The following is an 18,601-nucleotide window of genomic DNA, read 5'->3' as shown; positions in this document are numbered from 1 at the left end:
AATTCAGTTTCATAATTGTTTTCCAATTCAACACCGAAGAGTGAGTCTAGTTTGAACCGAGGATGAATGAAATTAATGAAACTTTATTGACACTGCTCATTGCTACAACTATTGTGACTGATAAGATACGGAAAGTTGATATCTGCTTATCGATTCTGGCGTTCTTATTGTGTTTGGTTCATTTTTCGATTTTGGTTAGGAGAGAGTTGAGGTGAGTAATAGATTTTCTTGTAGTAGGAATTAATGCTGCTTCCAAACTAACTTTTCCGCAAAAAGCCCGCAAGGAAAAAGTGTCAAAAGTAGCCATTTCTTTTTCTCGGTAATCGCTGTGAGACCTGCGCATTTTTAGAAGGGAGTGTTAAACTTTCGAAATTAAACTTTTTTGAAATCCCCCCAAAAACGCGCGGATCTTTGTAATTATACCTTTAACACAACTAATTAACTTGGTGTTGCCGTCAGTTTCACATTGTCGAAAATATTTCACTTTCGTCTTACAGTACCGTGCAGTAAGATATACAATTTGGCATTTTTCAGTTGAAAATGACCAACTTCAAGAGGGTATTACGGTATCACTGATTGTCCCACAAAGTAAATTAAGTATAAACCATACAGAACAAAAGTGGAGCTTCATTTTTGTAATTGACAACTTTTTTGTACGGACACTCTCTAGAGAGTTACATATCGACAAAGTAATTTCTCCCTCAAATCGTCCCATTTTAGTGTAAAATACAGTGATATTTGACTTGCCCCCTTAAAATGACCATAACTCTCTAGGGAGTGTCCATACAAAAAAGTTGTCAACTACAAAAATGAAGCTCTACCTTTGTTCTGTCTGGTTCATACATAATTTACTTTGTGAGACAGTCACTCCTCTCAAAGTTGGTAATTTTCAACTGAAAAATGCCAAATTGTATATCATACTGCATGGTACTGTACTTCCGCCTATACTTCCGCACATATCACCGTGATTTTTCAAAAGTAATCTCTGGCATCCTCCCGATGTGTACCACCAAACACAACCCCGTGTGCAGTCAAACTATGACAACCTAATTTTATATACTTCTGACCATTCCAGATCCAATGCCATCTTCATCCTCATCCTCGGCATCTGCTCCTCCGACATCATCCGAAACATAACCTCGATTATCTTCGATTTCAAACAAATCATTGACTACCAACGTATCAATTACTGCTTTGGTTATGATAGCTTCGCTATGACATCACTCGAACTTTTCCGTGCTTTTTTCTTCCGAGTGGCCACCAGTATTGCCTCGTGGCTCACAATCACTCTGGCATTCTTTCGAACCCTTCTCATCTTATACCCCATGAGTAGCGTTGCTCATCAACTTGCTGAAACTACATCCACCGCGAAGACAATCATCTATTATACCATTTTCTTCACTATGTTTGCCAACTTTTGGGGAGAAATCGGCCGGTACGCTCATCATCTGAAAACCGATAGTGATTTGTGTCTACTGCCAGTCCGATTGGAGAGGTGGGATAATTTGACGATGGAGGAAGTACAGTATACTAAAGAAGAAAGAGCTTCCAACTATGTGTTCTATACCACTGCAAGGGGGCTAAGGTTTATCTCGGTTTTCAAACCTATCTCTCATTTTTTGTTGTCTATTTCTTTGATAGTGTCCATTCGAAAAGCGGCAAAGAGAATTCAAAATACGAGGAGTAGCTTGAGTGAAAAGTGAGTCTGTCTGTGTTGAGAAATGTCCAGATGTCCTTTCCAGGTCAATCAAATCTACTACCAAACTGATACTGACTATGTCGATTCTTTATTTTATTTCTGATTTTTTTGCTTCACTTGAAGATTATTTGGATGAATTTGTTCCCTATAATGAGCAAAGCAGGTAGATCAGAGTAGATGTTTCAACTTTTAAAAATTTAACTTTTTTCCAGAATTATCACATTCAAATTGATGTTCTCTGATTTCTTTCACGTCTTATCAGCAATCAACTCGATTCCACAATTCTTCTTGTGTTATTTTTTGTCATCTCAATATCAGGAAGTGGTGAAAAAAGTGTTAAGGATAAAGAAGAAGGAGATGAGTATTAGTAATGAGGTCTCGGTGAGTTTGGGAAAAAATAGGGAAATTGATGAAAAGTGGAGGTTTCAGAGTCATCGAAACCTCGAAGCTTCGACTGGATCCACTCCTACAAATCATAATTCTAATTGATTGATTTAAGTGCGAGGGAGGCATCAGATTTCAGTGAAGGATATGTACTCATTCATATCCATTCCCCTTCTTCTTATTAAAACTACGCGGAAGTATAATTGCTTTATGGAATTACAAGACACGTGTTGCTTTTTCTAAAAAAAAATACACAATATAGTCTAATTAAAACCGTGACACTACAAAAACTGAACCGTTAAAAATTTTTACGTACCCTGACTTTCTTTTTTTTGTTCCCATTTTTTCTGTGAAAGGTCATCTTGATAAGAACCCCATATAAGGGACGAATCTCCACAACAAAAAATCAGTTCAAACCGATTCCCCTCTCCTCTGATAAGGAACAAATCTCTACATCAAAATCAATTCAAACCGATTCCACTTCCCCAACTCGAGATGACAACAAAACCTCTCCTGCTCTGTTAGAATCGATTGGGAATCGCTATTCTCGTGGTATCTGCAAATAAAACTATCGAACAAATATCAAAAGAAGATTGCAACAAATTTATGAAAGATATCAATGATAAAAAACGTGAAATGGTCCAAAAATTAAATATTGCTGATGGCTATGAATTGGTGAGTTTAAGGTGGAATTCACACTCATTTCATTAGAATATCACTGGAAATTTCAGACGTGGGATCCGAAACTCGTTAAGGACGTTAGACCTCTGGATCGTCTTCTACTTCTATCCTCACCGATTTTTTTGGTCTTCGTCGCTTCCCTTCATACTGAGCATCTGAATATTTTCGATTGAAAAATGAAGATTTGTCTGTAACTCAATAAAACTTTGAAAATCGACATTGAGAGCTTACGGTCCTTGGGATCTGAAGATCATATAACACCTAATAAGCATGATCTTACATATAAAAGACAAGGGGTGTGATATTATGGGGAAAAGTATACGTATAATAGGACGCCATCTAATCACGCAACATGAAGTCTGATTGTTGTGAAAAGAATTGAAACAAGTTGGTCCCTTTCCCTGAGATGAGACCACTTTTTGCGCGTTTCCGCTGAACTCTGGTAGAGGTGAGAATTTCTGAAAATCATTATCTATAAGATGCTAAGCAGAGCTGTGCGGAAGTAAAGACAGAAATAAAATTCGTTTCGATAGTATGAAAATGACGATAGTAAGACAAGCTGTATTGATGGTATGTTATTGGTTCGCTATCTGTTGCCGGATCGGGTTAAAGGCGCATCTAATTGTTCGAATGGGTCTCGCAGCGAATCGTTATTTCCCGTTATTTTAGTTTTCTCTTCCCGTGAAATTGACAATAAAAAGGAACTATTTAATAAACCATTTTTTGAAATTGATTTTATGCTGACAAATTCGTGAAAAACCCTATCAATTAACTACAGTAAGAAATTTTCGCTGCGAGACCCATTCGAACAATTAGATGCGTCTTTAACCCGACTCGGCAGTAAGTCGCAAACTGATAATAATTACCCTTCGAGCATAACCCCTACAATGTACTTATCTGGTATCAGTGGACCTGAAAAAATCTCCACTTTCGACTTCCGTGTGTCAAATTCAGTTGCTTTGTCAGGTCCACTGGTACCATATCATGGGAATTTCATATTCGAAAGATAGCTCTACCTTCAATACAACTAATTAACATTGTTGTCAGTTTCATACTGTCGAAAATAATTTTACTTCCGTCTTACTTCTTTGGTTGTCATGATTTGTGATCAGTTTTTCACCACATCATATCTCTCCTCTGCCAGACTGCCTCCACCATAATTATTCATAGACATTTCTGAGAAAATTACAACTTAACCAATCTCGTGTCTAGCTTTTCTCTTTTTCTTTTTTTCCTTTTCAAATAAAATCGTCAACTCATTTCTCCTCTCAAAGAATGCCCTTCATAAACATTCAATGGCTTTCTGGCCAGACGCCAGGCTACAACTATCAGACAACTATCCCCGATGTTATCCTGAAGACTAATCTATACTGCCTCCCATTGGCTCTTCTCTTCAATATATTCCATTTTAAAACTCTCATCCGTCCGAATCTCCGATCCTCTGCTATTTATACATTTCATAGCTTTCTAGCCGTATCCAATTTCTTCTATATCCTTTCTTCCTGGTATCCAACATTCCTTCATTTTATGAGATCTGAAAATGAGTATTGCTATCGGAGTTATACTTACTCCGGGATACAAATTCAATTGATTGCTGGAGGGATTCGAGACTTTTCTACAATATTTTCGAGTTGGTTGATTTGTTACATGGGATTGTACACGTGTCTTGGACGCTTTTGGAATATTTTCAAAAGTGCAAAAATTGCATTTTGGAATTCAGTCGTCGTTATGGTTTTGTCAAGTTTCGGAGGGATTACTTTATGGTCGAAACATGAGGTTGCAGAGGTTACTACGGATATGGAGTGAGTTTGAGAGATGTTCAATAAAGTGCGCTCTATTGGACTTGGCGGCAAATTCGAAATTGAAATAGACCTAGAATGCGCTGCACCGTCTTCGAGATTCGATACAAAGTCATTTTTGCTTGGAAATCATTTGAAATGTTGTTAGTGAATTCCGTGTGTATGTATTAGTCGTAATTTTCGCCCGCAATTTTCTGTGGTTTCGGTAGAGCGCAATTGTTTCCGTGATCCCGGAGTTAAAAGTAATACTCAGTGTTTGAGGACTTGAAATTTGCATTTTGAGCCATTTTAGGCTCCACCCGAGAACTAGAATTGGTGCTCAATTATTTCCTCAGGCCCCTCATTGACTTTTACAGCTCCTTGAACCTCAATAGCTCAAAAAGTGTGTGCTGCCCATATCGAGCCTGTCTTGGCGGCGGGTCCTTAATTTCGATGTACTCATCGAGTAACTCTTTAAGTATTCCGACAAAAAGATATCTCATCGAGAAAATTAAATTCATTTTTTTTCAGCTGCTCCTCCATCCCCCGAACACTCAATCCACCCCGCTACCAGGCTATAATTCCTGATGATTATCTCGCAATGTACCAAATGATTTTGGGTCTTATCCGTAATGTGAAACTGGTGCCTTTGTATATTTATCCTGTTTGGCTGGTGGTGTTGATCGGGTTCCTTTTAGTTACAGTGGTGAAGAAGGAGAGGTAAGATTTTTCCAGCGGACGATACAGTACCGGACAAAAAGGTATCAACTTTGGCTGTTTTCAGTAGAAAATGACCAACTTTGACAGTGTATTTCGGTGTCACTTGATTGTCCGATAAACTCAAGTTTATATGGGTTGGACAGATCAAAAATAGTACATCTTTTTTGTAGTTGATCATTTTTTTGTATGGACACTACCATGAAAGTTACAGGTAAAGAAACCCTCGCTGAAATCGAGTAATTTCAATGCAAATTTGCGAAATTTTAGAGATTTACACTTTGACAACCTATAACTTTTAAGATAGTGTCCCTACAAAAAAATGGTCAACTACAAAAAAGATGTGCTATTTTTGCTCTGTCCAACCCATACAAAATAGAGTTTCTCTGACATTCATGTGGCACCGAAATACACTGACAAAGTTGGCCATGTTCCACTGAAAACAGCCGAAGTTGATACCTTTTTGTCCGGTTCTGTAGTTCTCCTGAATATGCAGATCTGACCTACTCCCATCTCTCCTGCTCACTACTTGTCAAACTATTCAATTCCTGGTCACTTATCTTCCGGAAGCACTCATTTCATATTCTGGTTCAGAAGTTGCTAGATGGTTACCCATAACTATTTTATTCAATATCTTGCTTCAGATTATTCTGTGTTTTATGATTTCTGAAAAGTATCGGGATGCAGTGAACTTTTTTGAGAGGATGATTCAGATCGAACCTGCTGAAGAAATCAATATGGCAGTGGTCAGAACGGATTAATTTTTTTTGTAAAATTTAAATCCATGTTTCCATGATAAAATCGATATTATTGGAACTCAGAACACGAATAAATTTATTTAAAAACAACAAATTTATCACAGCATAACAATCAGAAATTATAAAATTATTTCGTTAAATTTGAATTTTCATCATCTTCACCTGATTCTAGAGTGGAATAACAAAAAATGAAAACTTTAGATGGTCTGACTTGAATGTCAAGATAAGAATCAGTGTCTGGGCATGGATATTCGCAAGTAAAAAAAGGTGCACCGTCTGACACATTAGCTTCTAGAGATTTTCCAATGTTGGAAAGATTGAGCGGACGTGACAAATAAATATGACATGCTTCGAAATTGTCCGAGCTTGCCAGCGCCTGTAAACAGATCTTATTATGAAATGTGAAAATAAAAGTTTGAAATTATTTACATCTCTTAATTGTAAAATGTTTTCTCCACTGAGCGATGACAATGTGATCCGAAATTTACTACAGTGAAAGAAGCTCTCGAGATGGATTGGGTCGATAATTCCATACTTTACTATATCGATTTCTTCGGCTTGTCTGAATTGTTCCGTCCCAATGATTCTGCTATCGTAGAGTATTCCAACTTCCTTTTCAGGTTCGCTGAATTCGATGGTGAGACATCGAAAAGATCCAGGTTTGAAACTCGATAAGGCAGATAAAGCCAATTCAGTATTTTCCACTTTGAGAACCAAGCGGCCAACATGTAGATTCGAAATATCTCGTATCAAACGAAGACACGAATCTACAACATATTTCGCTTCTCTTCTGAGAATAAGGACGAGATTCTCGATTCGAACATTGGATGATTTGAACAGAATCGATAAGTCATTCATAGCAAGATCCACATGCCATGCGTCATCGATTTGTTTCGTTCGCTTCGAATGATAACAGTAAATTTCACAATTCTTGCCTTTTTTAGAGTATTCATTGAAATATTCGTTCAAGTTGAGAACAGATGTGCTAACGGATGGAAGCCTAACTGCGCAATCACTGATTACTATTGGCTGCCGATCAACAGTGTCTCGGAGTAGATGACACACTTTGCGGGTGCGCATTCTGAAATATTGGAAATTGATCAATGCTGAACGAAGCTTTTGAACGAGCTGTTAACGATCCTTGATATCCAGTTCTCCAACGATTAAGCCCAATACTTCACTTGGCAAGTCAAATAGTACCAACTGCTTCGGATCGGTGCTGAAAATTCCAAAAATTGGCTCCGGGACTTTTCGCAGCTATGAGCTCCACAGCCTCCATATTCTCGTTTTTCAGTGATAACTTGAGTTTTCACTTTAAAAAACGAAAAAATGGAGGCTGTGGAGCTCATATCTTCGAAATGTCTCGTTGCGAATTGTCCCGGAGCTGACAACTTAGCTGGATAGTGCCAAAACTTGATCTACCTCCTATCATACTCCAAATCCACGTTTCCATGATAAAATCGATAATACCAGAACTGGTAATCCACGTAATCGTATTGATTATTCCCCAGAGCCTCGCACAAGTTCTGATAACCTTCTTCGACTGATCTCTTCAGAAGAACTTCGTAAAGAATGAGATATCGAATTGCCAGTGGATTGGTGGAGAGAATTTCAGACATTCTGGAAAAAAGGAATAAATAGGTGAAAAAAATAGATGAGTAAGATAAATCGTGGCGATTGAACGCTTTTCTCTTATAAAAATCGAAAATACCAGAGATTTATAACAGAAAAGTTAAACTTTTTCAATAATTAATTGGGTGCGGTTAATTGTGAAAATTAAACATTTATCGCTTCTCAAAATTCTCTCGATTTGAGGAAAAGTGAAGTTGAATTGTCGAGCAGTGAGGCGGCATGATTTGAAGTGGGCGGTGGTCAGAAGAAACTGAAAAAACAGAATATTTAACTGAGAAGTATCAGAAGAGCGTAATTTTTAAAATTAGTGAAAAATACGTTTTTTCAAGCTGAAAATTAGTAAAAAATGCGTTTTTCAAGGTAAAATTAGTGAAAACTGGGTTTTCACTATGCTGAGCCTCGAATCTCCGATTTTTTGATTGAAAACGATTGAAATATGAATTTTTCAGCATTTTAATATTAAAACACCGGTTTTCGACGATTTTGCAGTTAAAAACGCTCGTTTTCTCTTGAAAATTTGTACAAAATTGAATTTTCTGTTTCAAACGGGTTTTTTTCTGTGGAAATCACAATTTTCGGCGTTTTTATCCCGAAAAAAGTGATTTTATTACAGAAAATAGAATTTTTCGACCATTCAGTTCTTACATCTCTCAACCGAACAATATCTTCAACGTCAAACTCCTTTTTATAAATTTTGAATCGATTTCCATTCGACACCCGAATCTTGACTCCCAATTCTAGAAATTTCAAATTTCTCGCTCGTTTCATCTGCTCCAAATCCACAATTTTCAGTAGATTCTTTCGGGTTTTTGGCTCCGTTCGAAATTCGATGTATTCCAGTGTTCCATGTTGAAAAATAGTAAGAATTCGTGGGATTTCATCGATTTTATGGGTTTTTAAGACGACTTTTTTGATGTGAAGTTGAGAATTCAAGCAATTTTTGAGAAAGTTAGAATATTCAGTATCAGAAAATAATCCAAGTCGTTCCAGCTGCAATTTCGGATTTTTCAGCGCTCTCCCCAAGTCGCCAAGTGCAATTTCGATGTAATCTCCTCCAATTATCGATTTTTTGTGATTTTCATACACCACTGAACATGAATTTCCTTCTCTTCTGTAAGTAACCACTGGAAATTTGTCAAATATTAGATTGATCGAGTCATCAGTGTTGATATAGAAGTCGAGCGTCTTGAAAGAAGGTTTTAGGCGATCGATAATGATACGGAAGGTTTTGGACACTTTTTGGAGGTTGAATCTGTAGAAAAAATGATTTTTTATATGTATTTTTCTACAAAATACCTGCTAAATGTATCCAATTCTTCAAAAATTTTATTTATCATCTCCACTGGCAAGTCGAAAATTCTCAATGGCATTTGTATGTGATCAGGATTATTGGGGGACATTCTGACAGTTTTCTGAAAAAAAACCGCGTTTTAGACTGGAAAACCATGCGAAAACTGTGATTGCAGTCAATCAAAAACGCTGAAATTAATTGTTCGTAAAGTTTGGCACATTATCCGCAATACGTTACTGCACACTTTCTCTTCTACCGTAGCACGGAGCAAGTTTCTTGCTCTCTATTTCAGCTCAAAATTGACTTTAAATATATTTTTATTAGTTTCAATGAAAATTTTAATCAATTTTTAATCAAAAAACCACTAAAATCACAGCAAAAACACCGAAAACAAGGCAAACATTCAAAACCGCGCAACAACGACACTCCGAAATTCCGCACCGCGCCCTCTTTAGCGCGCAAAGTTGAGTTTCAGATTCTTGCTCACTTTCTCCCAAAAATTTCAGATTTCGATGGATTTTCAGTGTTTTTTGTTGTTTTTCAGATAAAATTCGACGATTAAAAAGTCAAAAATGCTCTCTCGCAGATAAAACTTACAAATTTTTGGGGAGAACTTCAAAAACTTTGAAAAAAAATGAAACATCGCCCATAAATTCAAAGTCAATCCCGCCCCTTTCTCGAATGTCTCACTTTTTCAGATGTCCTCTATAAATAAGAGAGAGGAACCGTCAAAGACCGTACGACCTGCACTCCCGCATGCCTTGCGTTTCTGCTCCGACGATGCACCAGAAAATAGTTTGGTAAGAATCTAAAGTTTTCTATATTCCATACTTGTCACGGGCCGGGCCGGGCCGAAACCAGGAAAAATCTCGGCCCGGCCCGGCCCGGCCCGTGGCCCGGCCCGGCCCGCTCGGCCCGTTTTGAAACATTTTTTCAAAACATTTTGAGTTTTTGAACTTTTTTTGGAAATTTTTTGAAATTTTTTGAAAAAAGTATAGTTTTCGAATAAACATTTAAAATTGAATCAAAATGTGAATATGTATGATAATTTGAGCATTTTTACTGTTTTTTTTCGAAAACTTTCGAAAAAAAAATTGGTAAAAATGGGTACCCATTTTTGAATGGGCCGGGCCGGGCCGGCCCGATTTTTGACAAGTATGCTATATTCTAAATGTTTTTTCTTTTCAGGAACGCGCAAAACCGAGGTATTCTGCACGCGCGGTGCATATTGAAGCAGCAACACCACTTCCATGGGAGAATCTGGGGAGAGATATATTCAGAGAATCGATTACATCGACTCGCAACCGAACACCTACGAAACTTGCGCCTTGTAAACTTCCGCGAGTTTCGACTCCTACACGCCGTGTTCCATCACTTCGTGCGGGACTGACTGTCAAAAAGAAGGAAAGTTCTAGTCCAGGGAAACCGTCTGCTAAGAGAAGACTTCGAGTCGTCTCTCCAAGCGATTCAAGTGATTCAGATGGTGATTCTTCTAGCCCGGTCAGAAATTCTTCTGGAAAGTTCCTCAAGAAATCATGGAAGCGCAAACCGAGTTTCCAATGCTCGATATCTCCAATTAGGCGTCGGAAACGCACCAGATCTCTTCGTTCTTTCGAATTCGAGTCAAAACGGAATGATCCATCTACTTCCGGAGTTCCTGAAAGTTTTTTAGAATCGATTCCACAATCAGTCGGTACGGATACTACAAATCGATTTCGCGAATCGACGCCGAAATTCTCTGGATATCGAACTCCGCGTCTGGAAGAATTTTCGTACGAGCAGCCATTGAGATCGCCATCGCACAGATTCTACGGAAATATCGAAGTGGTTCGCACACCGGAAATAAGCGGAGAATCTTCTGGAACTCTGAAACATCGAGAATCACATGCAGCTCCATCTTTACCAAAGGAATCAGCGACCACTGAAGTTGCAATTGAGCAATCCCAAACATCTCCACGCAATCATAGACTCAGCGAGATGTCATCTGGATTCTTTGAAATGTCTTCAAACGATTCTGATAACCAGTCATCACCGGATGCACAACAGAATAGTGAGCGCCAGGAGCCAATACCGGAATTTGTCGAGCCAGCGACCGTCAAGTCTGAACCAGTTGAAGAAGAAGAAGATAATCGAGAAGTTCAAGAGGAGGCGGTAAGAAAGTATAAAATTATAATCAAAACTTGAAATTTAATAACTTTTCAGACCACCACACAAAATTCTCTCTCCAACTGCAAAATCTTTACTTCCGAAGTTTTCTTTGCCACCATCACGAATTGCAATATCGAAAGATCCACTCTTGTCGGGTGCAAGATTTTCGATGAGCCATGTCCACCATAGAATAGTATCTAAAATAATGTTTTCTTCGCTACGCTCACCTTAAATTTGTCAATTTTCTTGTAATTTTCTCATTTAGTCCGCTAAACTTGCATTAGTGCAAGAGATAATCGGCAAGTATTATTTCTCTGTTTTCATTGCTATTTTCGACTTTTTCGTAAGTTTCATTTTCATGTTCCGCTTGTGCGAACAACTCAGATTTCCTTTTTATAGTTTCCCAATGTAGTGCAAAATTTCAGTACGATTTTCATAAAAGTCGTTATTTCACTTCCCACATAGGTTTCATTTGTTTTATAATTATCTTCTGTCCCTTCACTTTTATTTTGCATGTTGTAGAATAGTGTCAGAATGTCCTCTCAATAGTCCTGATCACTTAAAAATGTCATTGACAATTTTCGACTTGCCAGTGGAGATGATAAATAAAATTGTTGAAGAATTGGATACATTTAGCAGGTATTCTGTAGAAAAATACATATAAAACATGATTTTTCTACAGATTCAACCTCGAAAAAGTGTCCAAAGCCTTCCGTATCATCGTCGATCGCTTGAAACCTTCTTTCAAGACGCTCGACTTCTATATCAACACGGATAATTCGATAAATCTGATATTTGACAAATTTTCTGTGATTACTTACAGAAAAGAAGGAAATTCATGTTCAGTGGTCTATGAAAATCACAAAAAATCGATAATTGGAGTAGATCACATCGAAATTGCCCTTGGCGACTTGGCGAGAGCTCTGAAAAATCCGAAATTACAACTGGAACGACTCGGATTATTTTCTGATACTAAAGATTTTATTCTCCTCAAAAAGTGCTTGAATTCTCAAATCCACGTCAAAAAACTCATCCTGAAAACCCATAAAATCGATGAAATCCCACGAATTCTTACTATTTTTCAACCTGGAACACTGAAATACATCGAATTTCGAAATGAGCCAAAAACCCGAAAGAATCTACTGAAAATTGTGAATTTGGAGCAGATGAAACGAGCGAGAAATTTGAAATTTCTAGAATTGGGAGTCAAGATTCGGATGTCGAATGGAAATCGATTCAAAATTTATAAAAAGGAGTTTGACGTTGAAGATATTGTTCGGTTGAGAGATGTAAGAACTGAATGGTCGAAAAATTCTATTTTCTGTGAGGAAATCACTTTTTTCGCGATAAAAACACCGAAAATCGTGATTTCCACAGAAAATAACCCGTTTGAAACAGAAAATTCAATTTTAAATGAGTTTTCACCGAAAAACGTGCGTTTTTAACTGCAAAATCGTCCAAAACTGCCGTTTTTAATATTAAAATGCTGAAAAATTCATATTCCGGTCGTTTTCAATTAAAAAATCGGAGATTCGAGGCTCAGAATAGTGAAAACCCAGTTTTCACTAATTTTAGCTTGAAAAACTTATTTTTCACTAATTTCCAGCTGGAAAAAACCTATTTTTCACGCATTTTCAGCTTGAAAAACTTATTTTCACTCATTTTAGCTTGAAAAACTTATTTTTCTCTGAATTTTACCTTGAAAAACCCATTTTTCACTAATTTTCAGCTTGAAAAACCTATTAGTAGTATTAGGTTGATATTTGGAGCTTTTTACCACCCTGTCGGGACACACCCCCGTCGTCTGCGTCTCGTTCTCTCGTCAAAATGAGAGACGTAGAGAAGCTGGATTCAGCGGGATGGGACAGCTGCATCCAATTAGTGCCGCGGCGCCCACTTGAGTACTTGAGTGGGCGCCGCTCCCCCTTTGTCTGACTGTCTGCGTCAACTCTCTCTTTGTCTATGTCTGTCTGCACCACTCTCTAAGCCCCGCCCCTTTTGCCCCCTCTTATGCGGGAAGCAATTTCGCAATTGAAAACGAATAAAGGATGGCTAGAAAGTGATAGATTGTGCGTAACGAATATCGTCAACCAGAAAAAACATAAGACAACATATTTCGTCTTTTGGTTAACACGACTGTATTCCAATCAAACGATCAAAGTTCAATCCCCCTTTTGCGATTTTTTTCTCTCATATTCCAACATTTTCAAAAAAAATTCAAATTTAAATTTCCGCGCATTTCTGGTGAGGTACGGTATGCAATTCCGCAAACACCAATGAACTTTTTCGCACACATTTTTCTTTCGAATTTCGTCACCTCATTTTTTCGCGTTCGCTACCAATTTTTTTGCATTTTCCTTCAAAATTCCGTTCGAAAAAATTTTTAAAATTAATTTTATCCCCATTTTTCGCTAAAAAATGCTTCTCCGATCGCTAAAATCCATTCTTTCTATTTCGTACACACCAAAAATTCAAATTTAAATTTCCGCGCATTTTTACGAGGTACGGTATGCAATTCCGCAAACACCAATGAACTTTTTCGCAAACAATTTTCTTTCGAATTTCGTCACCTCATTTTTTTCGCGTTCGCTACCAATTTTTTTTTGCATTTTCCTTCAAAATTCCGTTTGAAAAAAATTTTTAAAATTATTCTTTTCAATATCCGTCAAAATCTCGTCATTTTCATCAACAAAATTTCAATTTTCAGGTAAAAATGCCCGTCTTCAGAGACCCGATGTGCTCATTGTGTCCGAAAAAAACCGTGTGTGGGCGGAATGCGGCGGGAATAGTGCTCTGCTATTCGAATGTTCGTGCCTCGGACCTGGTGAGTTTTTTTTGGGTATCTTTATATGAAAAAAGTAACAATTTCCAGGAACCATACGGCTTATTTGTCAAATCGCTGTTCGGTCTCTTCATCTTCTCAATTTTCGCACTTCTCTTCGCTGTCGGATACAAAAGCCGCCGCTTCATCGGCGCCGCGCTCATCTGGGGAGGTCGAAAGCTCACGGGAGCTACTTCTGATGCTGCCGCCGCCATCACCGATCAGGATGCCGCCGCCACTCCAGAAATCGCCACCGCCGAAGGAGCCACCACCACCGACCAAGCCAACGATACATCGAAAGTCTAATGATGCTTTAGGGTAATCAATTCTCAAATTTCGCTACTAATTTTCAAAAAAATTGCGTATTCATATCATTTCATATCTGTTGCGAAATTTGAGAATTCACAATTGTTTCACATTCCTTTTTTTGTTGTTGAGATTTTTCTGGAGAAAAAGCGATGATATTAGTGAGTCACTCGACATACGATTCAATATTTCACTGAATTTTCTTCAAAAAATCTCCTTTGTTTATTGTTATCTCCTCCAACCATATCATCTATTACGTGTAACTCAAAAACATCGGGTTTATATTTGAAATTTCATTTCATTGTTTTAATAAATGATTATTCGGAAATTCCAATGTAAGAAACGATCAAATTTGCAGATTTTAAAGCTTATCGACACGATGACGGCACTGTTCGCACAACATTATTGTAAGAGTTCGTCCGTCATAAGTAGTATTCTCGTGGCATTCCTTACAGAAATATACACACACGAATTTTTCCATTCCACGAAATGTCAATACTTCTGAAATCAAAATCATAAAACATTTGCAATATTAAAAAAGGACACAACCTCGTTCCTCCACTTTCTTCTTGCGAGGTGCTCGTTTTCGTTTTGGCTTTTCGGGCATTTCATTCAGTTTGATCATCTTCTTTCCGCTGATTGGACGTTTTTGTTTCGACACTGGTTTTTCTGAAAAGAAGAGAACGCGTAACACAACCACTCAAAGGATAACTCACTCGGAACACAATTTTCCGCACATTTAGATGTTTCAGCATCTGGAATATTTCATTTTAAACAATTTATAAAGTAAAAAAAAACAAAACCTGATTGATTAGTACTCTTTTGGGGTGTTTGAGTGATTAGATTGACTGGGAAAAAAAGTTCATTGGCTAACATTGTCGGAGAAGGAGACAGGTGCAAATCTTGGAATACGGTTCCATAATCTGATTCCAAGACTGAAGGATTATTGCCAAAGACCTCCATGAGCTGGCGAGATGGATTAGAGTTTATTCGAGACAAAAATATTGGCCACCACCTGGCGCGACGAAATTCTGTAGAAATGAAGAGAGACTCGAGAGACATACGAGAAAAAAAAGTGGGCAGAGTCTTATACGGTACAATTTTTCATATTCAAACGAAAAAACATTCTTCGCCCTAAAATTCGCATCATGGCAACTCCAAGTGACGAACAAGAATTATGTATTCAAAAAATCCTAAAGACTATTCAAGAAAGAGTGAGTGATTTGAAATTTTTAAAATACCCTTTTGAATAATAGAACGTCCGTTTCATGTCTTTAAAGTACTTTTCTAGGGTCAAGCTCTATTCGCACTCATCTCCCCCGGAGGAACGGGGAAATCATTTTTCATTAAAAAATTGGAAACTTTTTTTGAAAAGGGGACAACACTTGAGACTATAGCCCCCACAAATCTCACCGCAATCGCTATAAATGGGAGGACGATTTACTCATTCTGTGACTGGAAGATAGATAGATCCAAATGGGACCTAAAAGTACAAGACCACGACCCCAACTTGCAATTAGTCGTTGCGGATGAGGTTGGGCTCATGGATGCCGAAATGCTAGAAGCGCTAAACACTGTGCTGAAAAGAAAAAAACGAAATGATGCACCATTTGGCGGATGTTCGGTGATTCTAGTGGGAGATTTCCTCCAACTTCCCGCAACCGGAGACACAAACAAGAAGACAGACGATCGAGACACTCCACAATTATTTGAAGGTAAATTATTCCTTTTCAAAAAAGTTTTTTTTTTAATATTAATTTCAGCTCCTTCTTGGGACTTGTTTGAACTCATCGAGTTCAAAACAAATCACCGTCAAAGCGGTGATCCGCACCAACAAGAAAGACTTGATAGATGGAGAGTCGGGAGAGTTACCACAGAGGATATACGATACCTAAAGGATCGTACAATCAGCACACGATTCATGGATTCTAACCTAGTTGCCTCGAAAATGGCAGGATGGTGTGAAGAGGCGGACAATCTCCAGTCTTTCATTGTGGCCCCACTCAAAACAAGTGTCAAAAAGTTCAATAATATGGTAAAAAAATCAGCAAATTCAAATACTTATACACTTTTTTTCAGGTCTGTGAAAAGTTAAAATTCGAAGCAAAAGCCCACTTCATTTTAAACGAGCACGGAAAACCCATGGAGAGCGGCCTCACATTCTACGTTGGCAAGGGCGCACGTGTGATCATGACCGCCAAACTTCGCATACCAAGGGAATCAAGTTCAGGGAGGCAAATGTTCACTATTATTCATAACGGTGAAATTGGAACAGTTGTTGACTTCCATGCAATTAATGAACCCCGGGGTTATATCGAAGTCAAGTGAGTTCAAAATATGAAAAAAACAGTATATCAAATTTCAATTTTCAGTTTTCCACGGCTTGGAAGATCTATGAGAATCCCTCGCGGATTCCCTAATCAATCGTACGCGTTTCAAATGGACAATGCATATGCACTAACTATCCACAAGGCTCAAGGAAAAACGTTGGAAAATGTCATCCTTGACACATCACTGGCTCACGCTACTACCGATACGAGTGAATTTATGAGACCTGGAGCATTTTACACGGCAGCGAGCAGAGTCACGAAAGGATCAAACTTCTACATTACCGAGTTGTGGCACGTAACAACTATCGCAGATTTGGGACGACTAATTATACCACGCCAAGACGCCCTCGCAGCATTGGCCGCAAAACGCGAAATCTAATTACCCATCCTCTATTATGTCCATTTATACCCAATTATTCTCATAATATCCCCGTAATTTCAATCATTGCATTTACTCTTACATGTTTCTACATTTACTCTTACACGTTTCTACATTTACTCTTTCATGTTTCTGCATTTACTCTTACATGTTTCTTATTCATTAAAATAAATACACAAAAAAAAACTCAGTCTTTGAAAAAAAAGAGAAAGTGGGTCACTCCGCCATAATGAGATTAAAAAGAGAGGGAGCGCACGTCAAGTCCCCCCCTTTTATACGCCCTCGTCCTTCGAAAATTTTGAAAATCGCGTCATTTCCGTCATCCCCCCACCCTTCAAAATGGACGTTCCTTCTACTTCTTCTCCCGTTCCTGGTGAGTATATTAGTCTTTTTCGCAAAAAAATAGTAATTTTTGAAGATGATGCAATTATTGCTCAACACTTTCCTACAAGGGAAGAAATGGAATTTCTCAAAAAGTTTGCCGACATTGTCGATGGCACACGAAAAGTGCAAATAACAAGTGACGTACTAAAAGTAGGGCCCACAAGAATTGCCTTAAAAAACGTGGACCAATTTCCGACAAATGTGCGCCTTGACCAAAACATTGGAAGACTTTTTGATATTTTTATTCGCGCAATGATAAAAGAGTGTGGTGGCGACTTGCACACTACTAAATTTTGGATAAACCTCCAACATCCAGGTTATCATGATGATGATGGATTTTATATCATGCATAAGACGTATCAAATGGCAAACGGCCACACTCTAATAAACACAATAGCCCGCCATAGTCAATCAAAAAAGGAACTGGCAATGGATGAGGCGATGATCTTCACCATGCGCATCTTTACGCGTCCTCCAAAAGCAAGACCGGGAAAAGGAGGTCGTATTCCCGATCAAATTTTGGTATGTTTAAACTTTTACAAGTTCTCTCCTAATATTCATCTTTCAGCGTAAATTTGGCCTAAAGAGTCGAAATGTTGTCGGAACAGGACACTGTCTCCCAAAGGCACTAATCATTGGAATGGCATGGAGTGATATGCAAAACAATAAATGCACTACCGCGATCAATAATTACAAACGACTGACTAGACCAGTGGTGAGTCGATTTTATTCGAAAGGTTGCAAAAATTTACCTTTTTAGTTCGAGCACACATCACGCCCGAAAACTCAATTAAAAGAAGCCAAGGCACTACTAAAAGCTGCAAAAATGAGGCAAAGGCAATCAGAGCACACACTCGATGATTTGAAAAAGCTTGCAAAGCACTTGAGCAATTACCGAATTCGTGTGTGGGCTCTGGAAGATGGAGTGGCTGTGCCTACGGTAGTTTTCGATGAGAACCAGTCTGCCAAAGGCTTCATTCCAATATTCTACGCCCAAGAACATTATGAATTCTTTCAACCCACTTGCCCAACAGTTGGTGTAAGATTTTGTTTCAAATGCCATCAACTGGCAGATGATAAACATTGGAAAAAGTGTTCGGAAGAATGTAAGAGATGTGGTAGAGACAAATGTATCCAAAAACTCGACTCGACACGAATCTACTGCGAAGAATGTAACATTAATTTTGCCAGTCAAGAATGTTATGATGCTCACTTAGAAAAGCCATCCACGAAATCACTTCCGTTTTGCAGTCGCTACAAAAAGTGAGTATTTTAATTCAAATATTCACACAA

The 18,601-nt window shown here is 38.1% G+C and overlaps 7 protein-coding genes across 7 annotated transcripts; 4 read left to right on the top strand and 3 right to left on the bottom strand.

The window, feature by feature from the left end:
• Nucleotides 1–62: 62 nt before the first annotated feature.
• Nucleotides 63–2,188, top strand: GCK72_021167 (uncharacterized protein; the record flags this gene model as incomplete). The annotated part of the gene is made up of 5 exons (XM_053734073.1): nucleotides 63–211; nucleotides 1,076–1,585; nucleotides 1,743–1,862; nucleotides 1,912–2,080; nucleotides 2,129–2,188. The coding sequence occupies 5 exons, from the start codon at nucleotides 63–65 to the stop codon at nucleotides 2,186–2,188; spliced, it is 1,008 nt and encodes a 335-aa protein (XP_053582986.1).
• Nucleotides 2,189–4,492: 2,304 nt separating this feature from the next.
• GCK72_021166 (uncharacterized protein) lies at nucleotides 4,493–5,266 on the top strand (the record flags this gene model as incomplete). The annotated part of the gene is made up of 2 exons (XM_053734072.1): nucleotides 4,493–4,566; nucleotides 5,074–5,266. 2 exons carry the CDS (start codon nucleotides 4,493–4,495, stop codon nucleotides 5,264–5,266), a joined length of 267 nt encoding a protein of 88 aa, XP_053582985.1.
• Nucleotides 5,267–6,144: 878 nt separating this feature from the next.
• On the bottom strand, nucleotides 6,145–7,097 carry GCK72_021165 (uncharacterized protein; the record flags this gene model as incomplete). The annotated part of the gene is made up of 2 exons (XM_003100468.2): nucleotides 6,145–6,393; nucleotides 6,447–7,097. The coding sequence occupies 2 exons, from the start codon at nucleotides 7,095–7,097 to the stop codon at nucleotides 6,145–6,147; spliced, it is 900 nt and encodes a 299-aa protein (XP_003100516.2).
• Nucleotides 7,098–7,749: 652 nt separating this feature from the next.
• On the bottom strand, nucleotides 7,750–9,049 carry GCK72_021164 (uncharacterized protein; the record flags this gene model as incomplete). The annotated part of the gene is made up of 3 exons (XM_053734071.1): nucleotides 7,750–7,899; nucleotides 8,295–8,901; nucleotides 8,946–9,049. The coding sequence occupies 3 exons, from the start codon at nucleotides 9,047–9,049 to the stop codon at nucleotides 7,750–7,752; spliced, it is 861 nt and encodes a 286-aa protein (XP_053582984.1).
• A 589-nt stretch (nucleotides 9,050–9,638) lies between these two features.
• GCK72_021163 (uncharacterized protein) lies at nucleotides 9,639–11,277 on the top strand (the record flags this gene model as incomplete). Its single annotated transcript, XM_053734070.1, has 3 exons — nucleotides 9,639–9,740; nucleotides 10,129–11,091; nucleotides 11,143–11,277. 3 exons carry the CDS (start codon nucleotides 9,639–9,641, stop codon nucleotides 11,275–11,277), a joined length of 1,200 nt encoding a protein of 399 aa, XP_053582983.1.
• Nucleotides 11,278–11,653: 376 nt separating this feature from the next.
• On the top strand, nucleotides 11,654–14,215 carry GCK72_021162 (uncharacterized protein; the record flags this gene model as incomplete). The annotated part of the gene is made up of 4 exons (XM_053734069.1): nucleotides 11,654–11,727; nucleotides 11,771–12,377; nucleotides 13,796–13,912; nucleotides 13,961–14,215. The coding sequence occupies 4 exons, from the start codon at nucleotides 11,654–11,656 to the stop codon at nucleotides 14,213–14,215; spliced, it is 1,053 nt and encodes a 350-aa protein (XP_053582982.1).
• Nucleotides 14,216–14,576: 361 nt separating this feature from the next.
• Nucleotides 14,577–15,178, bottom strand: GCK72_021161 (uncharacterized protein; the record flags this gene model as incomplete). The annotated part of the gene is made up of 4 exons (XM_053734068.1): nucleotides 14,577–14,716; nucleotides 14,765–14,884; nucleotides 14,932–14,970; nucleotides 15,019–15,178. 4 exons carry the CDS (start codon nucleotides 15,176–15,178, stop codon nucleotides 14,577–14,579), a joined length of 459 nt encoding a protein of 152 aa, XP_053582981.1.
• Between the last annotated feature and the right edge of the window lie 3,423 nt (nucleotides 15,179–18,601).

Source organism: Caenorhabditis remanei, chromosome V (genome assembly GCF_010183535.1).
Source record: "Caenorhabditis remanei strain PX506 chromosome V, whole genome shotgun sequence".
Taxonomy (NCBI): Eukaryota; Metazoa; Nematoda; class Chromadorea; order Rhabditida; family Rhabditidae; genus Caenorhabditis; species Caenorhabditis remanei.
Note: the sequence above shows the minus strand (reverse complement) of the source record. Positions and strands in the feature narration are given on the sequence as shown.